This window comes from Scleropages formosus, chromosome 4 (genome assembly GCF_900964775.1).
Source record: "Scleropages formosus chromosome 4, fSclFor1.1, whole genome shotgun sequence".
Classification (NCBI taxonomy): Eukaryota; Metazoa; Chordata; class Actinopteri; order Osteoglossiformes; family Osteoglossidae; genus Scleropages; species Scleropages formosus.
In genome coordinates, this window is record NC_041809.1 from 37,881,184 (window position 1) to 37,893,359 (window position 12,176).

Sequence of the window (12,176 nt, forward strand, 5' to 3'; positions counted from 1 at the left end):
TTTTTTTTAAACAAGGCAAGGGGTCAGTAGTACGACTACATTATAAATAGATATTTAGATAATAGAATACAATATCGATAACAGAAATCATAAGCACGCTCTTCGATAACAGGTCGTCACGCCTGGAACGGCCCTAACGCACCAGGGACTTTCTACTGCCGGAAGTGACAAAGACGAGCAAATATGAAGAGACCGAAACCGAGCGAAATCCTTCCAAGTCGAGGAAGGACCCGTGCGGCCAACAGAGAGCAGCGAGCCGAAAAATGACGAAACCGTCGACGTAACCGGGAATTCGGTGTAAAAACTCGGTTTGAACCCACGCGAGTACGACAGCACGTCAAATACGAGAATGCTGTAGTTGCTCCTCCCCTTTTGCGGTCACACATTCGCGGACGTGTAGAAGACGAAGCAAAATGAAGGAGCAAGCAAGAAATGATCGGCAACGGTTCGGCTCGTTTCCATTAGCGTTGCTCGGCCCGCGTCCTCCGCGGGTCACGCGTCTCGGCGACGGATGAAACGGCCACGCGAACGCAACCGTCTGTTCTGCGCCGCGACAGGAAGCCTTTGGAAACGGTAGCGGCGGCGACGACGACGGTAACGTGACGGGGGGGGGCAGGACGCGACGACGCCAATGACAGATACGCACACGGCCATTATATTTGCACATCTCGAGTCTCATGAAGCACGACAGATGCAGACAGACATTCGCTTGAGTGTGACGGCGCTCAGCAGGTCCAAACACAGCCCTCACCCCCACCCCTCAACATCAACCCTCCTTGAGACACCCCCGGTTGGGCTCTCGCTGCCTGTACCGTCCCTGCCGCAGAGCGTCGTACATTAGTGGCTCCAGGTGAGTGAGTGAGAGAGAGTGTGTGTGAGTGAGTGAGTGAGTGTGTGTGTGGTGTTGCATCACGGTTCCAGTGTACATGAGTTTTGTGGTGCTTCTCAGCGCTGGGTAGCTTTTTCACTTTGCAGCTGCTTGTGTGTAAAGGGAGGGAAGGGAAGGGACAAGTGGTCAGAGTCTCAGTGGTGTGTGTGTGTGTGTGTGTGTGTGTGGGGCTGCTCCACTGGCGAGATGGTTATTCTGCCTTGGTGCGCTTCACTGCTCCAGGGAGCTTCTCCTGCAACCTGGTTGAGCAACGACAACAAAAACAGAAAGTTACACTGGTGTAACGACTCTACTTTCATGTTTCAAAATGTGCGGCAGGAACACGAACCATATCCTCTTGCGCTGATCTCTATCTCTCTCTCTCTCACTCACACACACACACACACACACACACACACACACACACACACACACACACACACACCTGAAACCGCTTGTCCCATACGGGGTCGCGGGGAGCCGGAGCCTAACCCGGCAACACAGGGCACAAGGCTGCAGGGGGAGGGGACGCACCCAGGACGGGACGCCAGTCCGTCGCAAGGCACGCCAAGCGGGACTCGAACCCCAGACCCGCCGGAAAGCAGGACCGGGCCAAGCCCGCTGAGGCACCACAGCCCCGTTGCAGAAAAGCCACCTAACTGCTAATTTCGAAAGGAGCGGGAGTCCAAGACGGGTGTTCAGATGAGGGGAACGCTTACGACTCGCTGAGAAAGGAAGACGCAGTAACTGCTCACTTGGCAAGAGTGCTGTCGACTTGGGTGCGCACGCGATTCACATGCTGGTCAATCTGGGTCTGGGAAAAAAAAGAAAAAAGAAAAAAAAAAAAACGTTCCTTTGAGTGACAAAGCAGAACAAACACACTTCCATCCGCGGAGAAGACATGAGCTACAGCAGCATCGTACCACATCCAGAACGATGCCGTTCACTCCACACAGTAACATGTACAGTTTGTGGCACTTCTACATGTACGGTAACAGACCCTCGTTAAAAAACCCCAAAAGGTCATTCTGGAAAGTACAACTCCATAAAGGGCCAAAATTTTCAGTGTATGACGTGAAATACTGATGCAGTGATAAGTGAGCTCAACCCTTAATGTGATGAATCAAACGGAATTGGTGGTTTTAGCTGAACCTAAGAAACATTCCAGGGGCCACAACTCAACACCCGGCGAAAAAAGGCACTTTAAGAACCTGCTGAAAAATGACCTACGAGTTCAGAAGAAAATTTCAATCTCAAGTTCTCACCTTGTTTTTTTCATACACCAGGGGAAGGGTGAACACCAGAATGTCCGCTGCAATTCACAATTGAGAAAGGCGTTGGCATTGTGTCCAGGTACAATTAAGCAAACTCATGCTTTTCCATTAGGTTTCTATTGATAACAATGTGAAATCCACTGATTTTCCCTCTTAAAATTAACAAATGTGTCATAAGAATAACATCACGTTATTAACACATCCATTGTCCTATTAGACCTTGGCAAAGAGCACAAGTACAGTTCAGTTCCACTGGTGCTCGTGAATCCGTGCCGTGTGCGCGTTACGGATGGACATCGCACTGCGGACTCAGACGCGTCTTACCCAGGATGAGGAGGGTGATGCCATTGAAGATCGCGCCCACGTAGGTCAGCAGCCACATCGCAACCGCGAGCTAAAGAGCAAAGAGGGGTGACCGTCACCGAGCAGCACAGCTCACGCACGGACAGCGAAGGGCGGTCGCCGCGGTCGGCGAACGCGACGGCGTCCGCAGACCGACGAAATCATCCGACGCACACCGACGCCGCGCGTGGACGGAGGTGAAAATAAGATGACATCGTGTGAAGGAGGGGCCATTCAGAGCGGAGGGCGATGCCTGTCACCAACACGCCACCTGCCGTCTCGCACGTGTAACGTTTGCAGCGTTTTCTGGATTATCGGCCGAAACGGTGCGGGCGGAGCGGAGCGGGGCGTTGCCACCGGAGACCCCTGGCCTCCCTCTCGTGCTCCATCCTCAACATTCTCACACGATCGGGACTAAAAGCCTCCTTTGACTCGGCGATGGCGACGTTCAAGGCACGAGTCGCTCTCTCGCAGTCGCAAGAGGGCCTCGGGAGCCACTTGGCACCCTTTCCCTCACGCACGGAGCTGCGCTGCTCCGGAGACTGGGTGGAGCGAACGCGCACGGAGAAACACGGCGCGCGCGCTCGCACCGAGACCCCGGAGCCACCTAAAGCCCGCTTCCCAACGGGAGTCTCGGCGACGCCTTCCGGGCCCGACCGCCGACAAACCTTGAGGGAATCCACGAGGTCCTCCACCAGGAAGAGGCGTCTCATCTGCTTGAGCGCGCGGTTCACACGGGAGAGACAGACGTCCGTGTGCTTGCGGAAGGTCTCCGTGGGAATGCCGATGTCCTTGTCCAAGAGGGCCCTGCGAGTCGACAAGAAGGCACGACGGGTCACGCGTGCAGCTGTGGCAGCGCGACCCGCGTTCAAGTAAACGTACCGCGGAGGAACGCGCTGCCTGTCCCCGCGAGAGCCAATATAAGATACCAAGAAGAGAGTTAAAAAGCGGCTCTCTAAAACAAACACCCAACACATCGTACGCGTTCCGCGCACGGCGACGGAAGCGCCGCCGAGCGAAGAGATCGCCGCGCCCCCGCCCCGCTTACTTAAAGGGGTGTCCCTCGTCGGACTTCTGCACGGCTTGGACGACGGACTTGTAGGTGCGGAAGGCGATGGTCACGCAGAGCAGGGCCAGCAGCAGGTAGGACACCACGCTGATGACGCTGAAGGTGGCCAGGGACAGGAGGACCAGGAGAGAGACCCCGAAGACCACACCCGACTTCTTGGGCTCCCGCCAGTAGACCAGGTCTCTCACTTAGGAAGAGCGGGCGGCAGGAGAGAGAGAGGCGGCAAAACACACATTTACTGACACGAGTAGGACCTTAGCGTCAAACACGGTCAATACGGGCACAGCCAACAGAAGCTCTAAGCGGCCGCGCCGGAAGCCCTGCACGCGGCACGCAGTAGGTTCCGGTCCCACGAGAGGCGCCGCTGTTGTACCTTCAACAGGCATCAGGAAAACGAAGAGATCGTGAGAGATTCTCAAGCAGTCGATAAGTGGACAGTTCATCTAGCGGGACTTGGGGAAAAACTGTTTACAGGGATGTAGAACAAGTGAACGACGTTTAACTCCTTTCTTAACACGACACACAGGTGGTAGATGTGTGTGTGTGTGAGTGAGAGAGAGACTACATCGCACCATCTATGGAGTGTAAATGGGCTCTTTTCAGTTTGGTGACCCTTTTCATAAACTATATGTTCAAAACACATGAGCTTTCATGCGGTGTGTGTGTGTGTTTCCTTACATGGAGAGTCTCGATCCAGACAACCGCTGGAGCTGCTGCAGTCACGCCTCCATAAACACCTAGAAACTTCTACATGAGGCTTATAGAAGAAATATCCCCATTCAGAGAAATGTGAACCACGTACTAGAGCAGGTACCCTGAGCTCCACAAGCTGCCGAGGCTTTAAAACGTGTCCGAAAAGCCAACAAAGCTGAACGAGGCACCTGAACTCAAGAAAGGTTTCCATTGTTTCCAGATTATTACCGACAAGTCAAGATTTACACGCAGCTGCACTTCTACACAAAGCTCTGCGGGAGGCGTACTGGTTACAGCCGCTGCCTTCGGACCCGAAGGTCTCGGGTTCGAATCCCACATCCAGCTGCGGTACCTTTGAACTATTTACTTACCCTGAAATTGCTCCAGTAGCAAGTAGCCAGTTGCGCAAGTAACTAAGCGGCAAACGGTGTAAGTCGCTTCGGAGAAAAGTGCCAGCGATCTCCGCTGTCCCAGAATGCCCTGCCGCTCCTACAGGAACCCATCTAACCGTAACCCTCCCTATCGCTGTCCTGGGCCTCTCCGTTTGCTTTCATTTCCTTTTCTTCGCAGGCTACGCATCCACAGCAACTCCGTACAGAGATTTCTTTTATTTGTCACACGAAAACTTGAAACTCGGTTGGCTTCTCCCTGTACGCACTTGGCCATTGAATGTGAAATTCTGAGTTTTAATAAGAAAAAAGTTATTTTATAACCCGTAGAGACACGTTTATATAGACTGATCTAAGAAAAGATGCAGCGCTTGAACCCGTTCAAATACCTCCGTGGACTAAAAGCATTGAGAGAGAGAGAGAGAGAGAGAGAGTGCGAAGAGATCGACGGAGGACACGGACAGCCGCTGAAAGGCGACCGCGGGGACAGCGCAGTGTCGTTGAGGACAGGACTGGAAGGGAAGAACGTAAGATGACGGGAAGTGATGCAAACGGCCGAGCGCCGCACCGCGGCGTAAACGGGCTGCGAAAGTAGGAAGCGACACTTTGACGAAAAGGCCGTTTGCAGCTTAGACTGGAACCGAAAAGGTGTTCGTTGTCGGCGCCGTTTACAAACGCCGAACGCTCCGCTGAGAAATGACACTTGAGCAGCGAAGGAGGCGAACCGAGCGTGAAATAAAAGAAAATGGGGAAAAAAGGTCAACGCCTCATTTTGCCGCTGAACTACGCGAGCAGTTCGCTGGGGTTGAAGCTGGAGGAACCACCGGAGTCAAAGCGAAACGACCGGAACCTGCAACGAAACAGGAAGTCGAAATTCTTTCCTTCGCTTCCGCTATTTCGGCGGGACGCGGTCAACGGGCGACGCCGAGCCGCGCGTACCGTGGTGAACGGAGGAACGTTTCCGAGCTCCATAAACACCACTTTGAGGAGCCATAAGTAAAGGAAGGCGCGGCGTTTATGTCCCTGCACATGAAAAGTAAAGAGGGAGTTTCTTCACCATTGGGGGGGGGGATAAACCATATTTTAAGTTTGGGAGTTTAGTACTGTATCACAGCATGGTACGCCAGTTGCACAAGAGAAGAACAGAAACCTCTGCAACGGGTCACGAGAACAGCTCAAAACATCACCGACACGCAACTCCCGGCCGTCGAGGACGTCGATCCGTCCAGATGTAGGAGCGGAGCCTCCAAAATGACGAGGGACTCCACTCACCCTGCACATCCATCGTCTGGCAGGCGATACAGGACAATTCTCACACACACACGGAAAACAGCTTCTTCCCCAGACACCTCCTGACTTTCATTGCAAGGTGTGTGCGCGCATCCAGAAAGCTCAGCACCACTTGTTCATGCGACCGAGTTGGACACATGGGGTTTAACGGAAACCGTCCACGACAAGGCTGCTGTTGAGCAACACGATGCTCTCAGTTCTGCGCAAAATCTTTTTTTAACACCGCAGTGACGTTCGGAGGAAACCTTCACCCGGCACAGGGTAACGTCGGGACGTTTCGATACAGGAGCCGATTAAGACATTGTGACGACAACAAATTATTTATTACGATTAGAAATTACTTATTCACTCACATTTCAGCTGCTTTGTAAAAAAAAAAAAAAAAAATCTATTGCTTTATACCACATCAATGCACTGAACGAGAGATCATAAAACATTAAAAAAAAAAAAAGAAAATCTTTCCATTACAGCACGTGTCACTTTTTAAACCGAGCCGGACCCATCAAACACAAATTAACGATAGGATCACGTTCACGACGAGCCCTGCATTCGGTACAAATTAGTCAAGCCAGTCGTTCCAAGGTCCCGGTTTCACGGGCGAGGCGACAACACCCCGAGTCCCCGGCAGACAGGCTGGTCCGGCTCGTCGGTTTTTTCGGGAGATCAACGAACGTGGGCGACGCACCTGTGGAATCCCGTCCTTTATTCACGCGTGTCACACGGGACAAGCTTCGCATACCTGAGCACGACGCCCAAACGACACACCCCTCGACACGACAACGTACAAGGTGGAAAAAGCAAGCGGCCCGAGCCCTTCGTCGCGGGACGTATGTACATAGCACGTTACACCCCCCCCCCCCACACCACACACACACACACACACACACACACACACACACACACTAAACGGTAACGCCACAGCAGACTCGAGTGACGAAAACCTTTAACCGGAAGGTCGCTGCTCCCAGCCACAGCGGCCCTGGTGCAGAGCTCCCGAGTTGGGTTCGCACCTCGAAACGCTCCCGTTTGCCACCCTGCTGGAAACAGTTACTTTGAACAAAAACGTCAGCTATGAAATGACGTGACTAAAACAGTTCAAATGTATCTTAAAATTATAGCGCTACATCGATGCCGTGGAAATCCGGCAGATTCCGCTGCACCTCATTTTCCTCCATCGCACATCACGTGGCCCACGCTGGCCACGGGGACAATCCGCTTGACGGCTCCCTCTCCTCACCGCGTGGTTCTGGGCTCCAGCTCGCTGCAGGGTGACCTTCTCTGAACCCCCGACAGGCGCCTCTGTAACGCTGCCCATTTACGTCCAGGTGCCGGGGACGAGGGCCGGGACACACGAGCACGTCGAGAAATGCCGATTCAGCCACTTCAGCAGCTTGAGGAATTCTGGACGGGCTGAGTGGGAGGGGGGGGTACAGACCGGGGGCAGAGTCTACTTTCACTGCGGGACAATCCAAACATACCGTACACTCTGTGTGTCAGAGAGAGAGACTGCTCCCCGCACAAAGCATCCCTCTATTTAACGACCAGGTCAACACGACCGCAAACACTCGTACCCCAGCAGGAGGGCAGAAACGCACCTGGCGAAGGAGCACGGACGGGTTCCAAAATAAAGCGTATGCGGACGTTGTTACAAACACTCGCTTCACGCATTCAGACTCACAACAGATGAGTCCCGGCTGAAAATATCCGACTGGACACATATGATTGATGGACCGAGTCCAACTCCATTAAAGTTTCAACGACATCAGAGGAGTGAGAGATTAAGACGAATGAGGAAGGACATCCCAGGATGGGTGGGTGGTGGGGGGGGTGTCGCTCACCTTATGGGTACAAAGGGTACGCGTTTCACGTATCGTGTGCAGCACGCCACTCGAACGAACGCAAAACGCAGTATTTCACAGTACATATCATTATACCTGTGCTAAAGCATCTAACTTGCACCGGCATCACGTGTTTGAACTTTTGAGGAACAATTTCAGGGTTTGTCTTTCTTCTGTGGACCATTAAAGCAAAAACATACATGTACAGTACGCATACATACGGCCTCGTACCAGGCGACCTTACGGACGTCTGCTCAATCGTACGGAATCACATACCAAGTTGACAAAGAGCTCGCAAGCAAAACTCAACATTTCGAGTGCCGTTCTGACGCACCCGAGTTCCTCACGTTTCGTTACTAAACCACGTTGGGATTTTATTCTCCGATTTCACAGTCAACGTTCACTTTGGTAAAACCGTACACGCGGTCACTGCTGCGCCGCACGTGCAGCACAGACGCAACATCGTTGCGCACCTTCGCTCCGAGCGCGCACTTTTCACCAGAAGAGAAACAATGTGCGGCTTGTCCCTCGTACGTCACCGGACTTATTCGTAACGATTTCGGCAGCGGACAAGGCAGCTTTCTGAAAGGGTCCTTTCCGTAATCCGCAGCTCTGGCAAATATTCACGTTCCCACGAGCCGAAAGAACAACTTTCCCTGCCAAACGTGGTACTCATTAACTCGAGGAAACGGTCCTTCCACGTCCGCACAGCGATGCTGCAACAGTGTAAGGTAGAGAAGAGACGCTCGCTTCGCGCCGTTTGTCTTTACAGTGACAGGGCTGCCATTAATATCACTGCGTGTTAATAATTCATATTTAGCCGACGCCGTTGTCCAGAGTGGATTTCAGTGTCAGACACATATGCACCCATCCACAAAACAGAACAATGCAACACAAACACACACACTTCCACTTTCACACACAAAGGGCAAGCCTGAAGTCACCAGTTCAGCTGGAGCACATCCTTGGATTGCGGGAGGAAACAGGAGCACCTGGCGGAAACCCACGTGAACGCAAAGAGAAGGGATAAACTCCACACACGTTGAGCCGGGTTCCAGTCCGCGTCGAAATCCGCAGCCCGAGAACCGCGAGGCACCTGTGCTACCCGCTGCACCGCTGTGCCGTCCATCATCCGGAGAGCTCCCGGCTGGTTCTATAAGGACGGGAGCAGTCAAAGCGAGAGATGGAGGGGAGAAGGACTTGATGGATGACAACAAGGACTTGAGTCAGCAACACAGGCAGCAAGGCCAAGGCTCTGCGGTTAACGCACTGCACCTCAAATCACAACTTACTGTCCGACGAGCCCACCTTTCTAAGCAGGATGCAAAGTAGCGAATGTTGACAGTAACCATCAGTGTTCATTTCATCCTTTTCCAAATCACACCTCGTTTGGTTGTTCCACAAGGAGTCCAAGCTGAACACCTTCTGCTCCACTGCGGAAACACTCATTCAAACACATCCTGTGTGTCTCTTACACACTCACACAGATTTTTTTTTTTTTTTTAATCCCTTTTTCGCATCTTCTGAGCCCTGTTTTCGTCCCCAGCTGCGCACCTCAGCAACAACAACAGGGCCGTTTTCTGTCAATTAGCGGCCTGCTGCTGTGTGTCCGACCAAGGGGACGAGAGGACTCCACGCCAGGTCTCCATCGGGACCGACAAACTGGGCTAAAACGCGGCCGCGCGCTTGTTTCAAATAATAATAATAATAATTATTCTAATAATAACAACAAGAACGACGAGCAACTATTATTAAATAAAAGAGAACAGAACATGTCATGTTCGCCGGGCTCAGTCTGTGACCGAGGCGCTACTCGTTCGTTCGTTAAGTGGCGCCTCGGTCGGTCGATGACACAGCAAAGTAGGGAAAAAAAGAGCGAGAAAACCGGACAATCGGCGGTCGTGCAGAGAGATCAGGGTAAAGAGTGTAAACGTGAACACTGGCGGTGAGAGTAAACACTCGTGTGACACTAGACAGTCAGTGTAACACAGACAGAGAGTGTAAACACGCCATGATAAAATTGTAGCAGCAACGGCGCGTCAGGCGTCGAAACGCGAACATCGACATCATCAGTCGCTCGAGCCGCGTCGCGCTCTTGACTTCACGGTGAAATTTACTCTCATTACACTCACTGGTGAGAAGAACAAAAGGGTAGCGGCGGCAGCAGGTGAGTGCGAGCGAGCGAGCGCACGTCCTACCGGAGTCCCTGGCCGGCGGAGGGGTCGAGTCCCGTCCGCCCGGGCCCGGGGTGTCGAACCCCTGCGACGAGGAGATGTGCGCGGACTGGTTCGCCGAATCTGCCATCATCATCATCCGATCGTGTCCGAGTTCGGCTTCAACTCAAGAGCTCGAGCGCTTTTTCCACCCTGTTTGTCTCCTCGCAGGTCCGAGCGGGACGGTGCGTGCGTGTTATGCGCGCGTGCGCTCACGGGTGGTGGCGGTGCGGCGGGGAGACCGGGCCGAGCGCGGGAGGGGCGGGGACACACAGGGTGGGGTCGGGGGAGGAGGGGGGTGCGCTCCGCGCTGCCTTTCAGCTCTCGGGTTAAAGGTCGCGTCGCTCATCTGCATTTAAAGGTACAAGAGAAGGGCTTCTTTTTAAATGTTCTGCTGAAGTTAATAAGGACACAAAACGGACGTTTCCCTCCTTCTTTCCCTCCCTTCAGAGTCACTTTCGCAAGGAACCGCACTCGAAACGGTTAATCGCTGCATCGTTTACACGTCGCGCACTTTGACACTTTGATCATGTCAAAGTCGGTAGGATGATTTTGTCCGCGAGGGCCTCGGTTGCCTAGGAAACAGTGATATATTACAGAATATTGATTATGAAACGGTGTGTCATTTCCAGAAAAGGACCCATCTTCTAAGTAGTGAAATAATAATGCGGCTTAACTTTTATTGTTCAGATTTTTTGCCTTTTCTTCTCAATCATAATATAAGTGAATAAATTGGTTATTTGTGAGCTGCCCTGTGGCCTGTCAACACTGACTAAGTCGTGACTAGAAATGATCGAGTTCGATCCCATACCCTAACGTTTCTTCTGTGGCTCAGTGGCGTTTATAATCATGCACCTTGGTAGTGACACGAGTCACAACGTGGTAAAACATGATAATACCACAAATATACGTGGGCTCCTAGGGCTGGTTTGCTCAGTTGGTTAGAGGCTGGTGCTAATACCGCCAAGGTGTCGCGGGTTTGAGTCCCGTAGGGCCCAGTAGTATGTGAGCTTTTAACAGCTTCTTTATAAGAGCCCTCAGTGGTACACAGGACTGTACTGTAGTGTAATTTCCTCGAGTCACGTGCCTGCTTGTAACGTGAGATGTACATTGATTGTCTATGAAAAATGAGCCTTGTAAATAAAAGACACATTTATTGTGAATTTAAGAGCCGTCTTTTATTTATCCCATACCTTTAGTGCCCAGACCCGCCTCTTTACACTGTTGCATATTTTTATATCCAACACAGTTGCACAACATGTTGCATATTGAGACTAACGTGTCTTGCTTAAGACTCCTAGCAGTTGCAAAAATAATGTAAATGGGCACATTTTAAGTAAACCATGAGCGACAAAGTGGTTCAGCTTAAAACAGAGGAAGGTCACTGTACTCCCTCCTCCCCAGCAGGTAAAATTTGTAACATACTTGGCATTTTTATTATGTTTTCTTTCAGGTCCAGGACATTTCTGGGAAAAAAAAGTGTTCAGTTGCGCACACAGCCACTTATTAATCAAGATTTGGAAACAGCGCAGCGTTTGTCTTGGTCATGAACGTAAATTTACACCGGAAAACATTTACACAACTTTTTGCAGTGATTTAACACTAAAGTTACTGTTAGCAGCGCAGTTAAAGCACCGCGTACACTGGACAAAACATGCTTTGTTTCATGCAGTACACGTCATGACTCACATTTAAGCTTTTCTCCGAAGCGACTTACAATCATTGAGCCATTTATACAGATGTGTGATTGTACTGGAGTCATTTAGGGTAAGTACCTTGCTCAAGGGTACTACAGCCGGAGCGTATTTGGGCGCAGCATCCCTAACCACTGCGCCCCCTGCTGCCCCACAGAAGCGCGCGCGCGCACACACACACACACACACACAAGAGAAAAGAGCCCTTCCTTCGTCACACAGACAGACGAGATCTGAGCGCGAAGCACTTCGATGTCGATCTTATTATCTGCACAGCTGCTGTGTTTCCTGTTCTAGCGACATGATGACGACGAGTAGTGTGTGTTCCTTAACCACTCGCAGCTCTTCCGGCCCAGTCCGTGCTGTCGCTCCCCGGTGGATGTGAGCCAGCCGTCGCACCTCCGCGTCCCCGCCGCCGCGGACCGGACAGCGCGAAGAAGAGACGGCGGAGAAGAAGCTCGTATTAACGCGAAAGGAAGCATGACGGTGTGTGTGTGTGTGTGTGT

At 52.0% G+C, this 12,176-nt stretch overlaps 2 protein-coding genes across 5 annotated transcripts in view; one reads left to right on the top strand and one right to left on the bottom strand.

The window, feature by feature from the left end:
• Positions 1–10,247, bottom strand: LOC108934295 (reticulon-3-B). Its single transcript, XM_018751884.2, has 7 exons — positions 9,962–10,247; positions 3,533–3,740; positions 3,153–3,291; positions 2,467–2,536; positions 2,134–2,180; positions 1,624–1,682; positions 1–1,128 (listed from the first exon to the last, which is right to left on the bottom strand). The coding sequence occupies exons 1-7, from the start codon at positions 10,074–10,076 to the stop codon at positions 1,080–1,082; spliced, it is 687 nt and encodes a 228-aa protein (XP_018607400.1). The 5' UTR covers positions 10,077–10,247; the 3' UTR covers positions 1–1,079.
• The window catches only part of LOC108934294 (mitogen-activated protein kinase kinase kinase kinase 2-like), a 24,781-nt gene continuing 19,693 nt past the window's right edge, over positions 7,089–12,176 (top strand). The window contains exons 1-2 of one of the 4 annotated variants that reach the window (XM_029250852.1): positions 7,089–9,930; positions 12,013–12,156. The gene's annotated coding sequence lies outside the window, so the exon portion shown is untranslated. Of the gene's footprint in view, positions 9,931–11,846; positions 12,157–12,176 lie in introns of those variants that run through there. The other 3 variants (XM_018751883.2, XM_018751881.2, XM_018751882.2) reach the window with 3 other exon arrangements.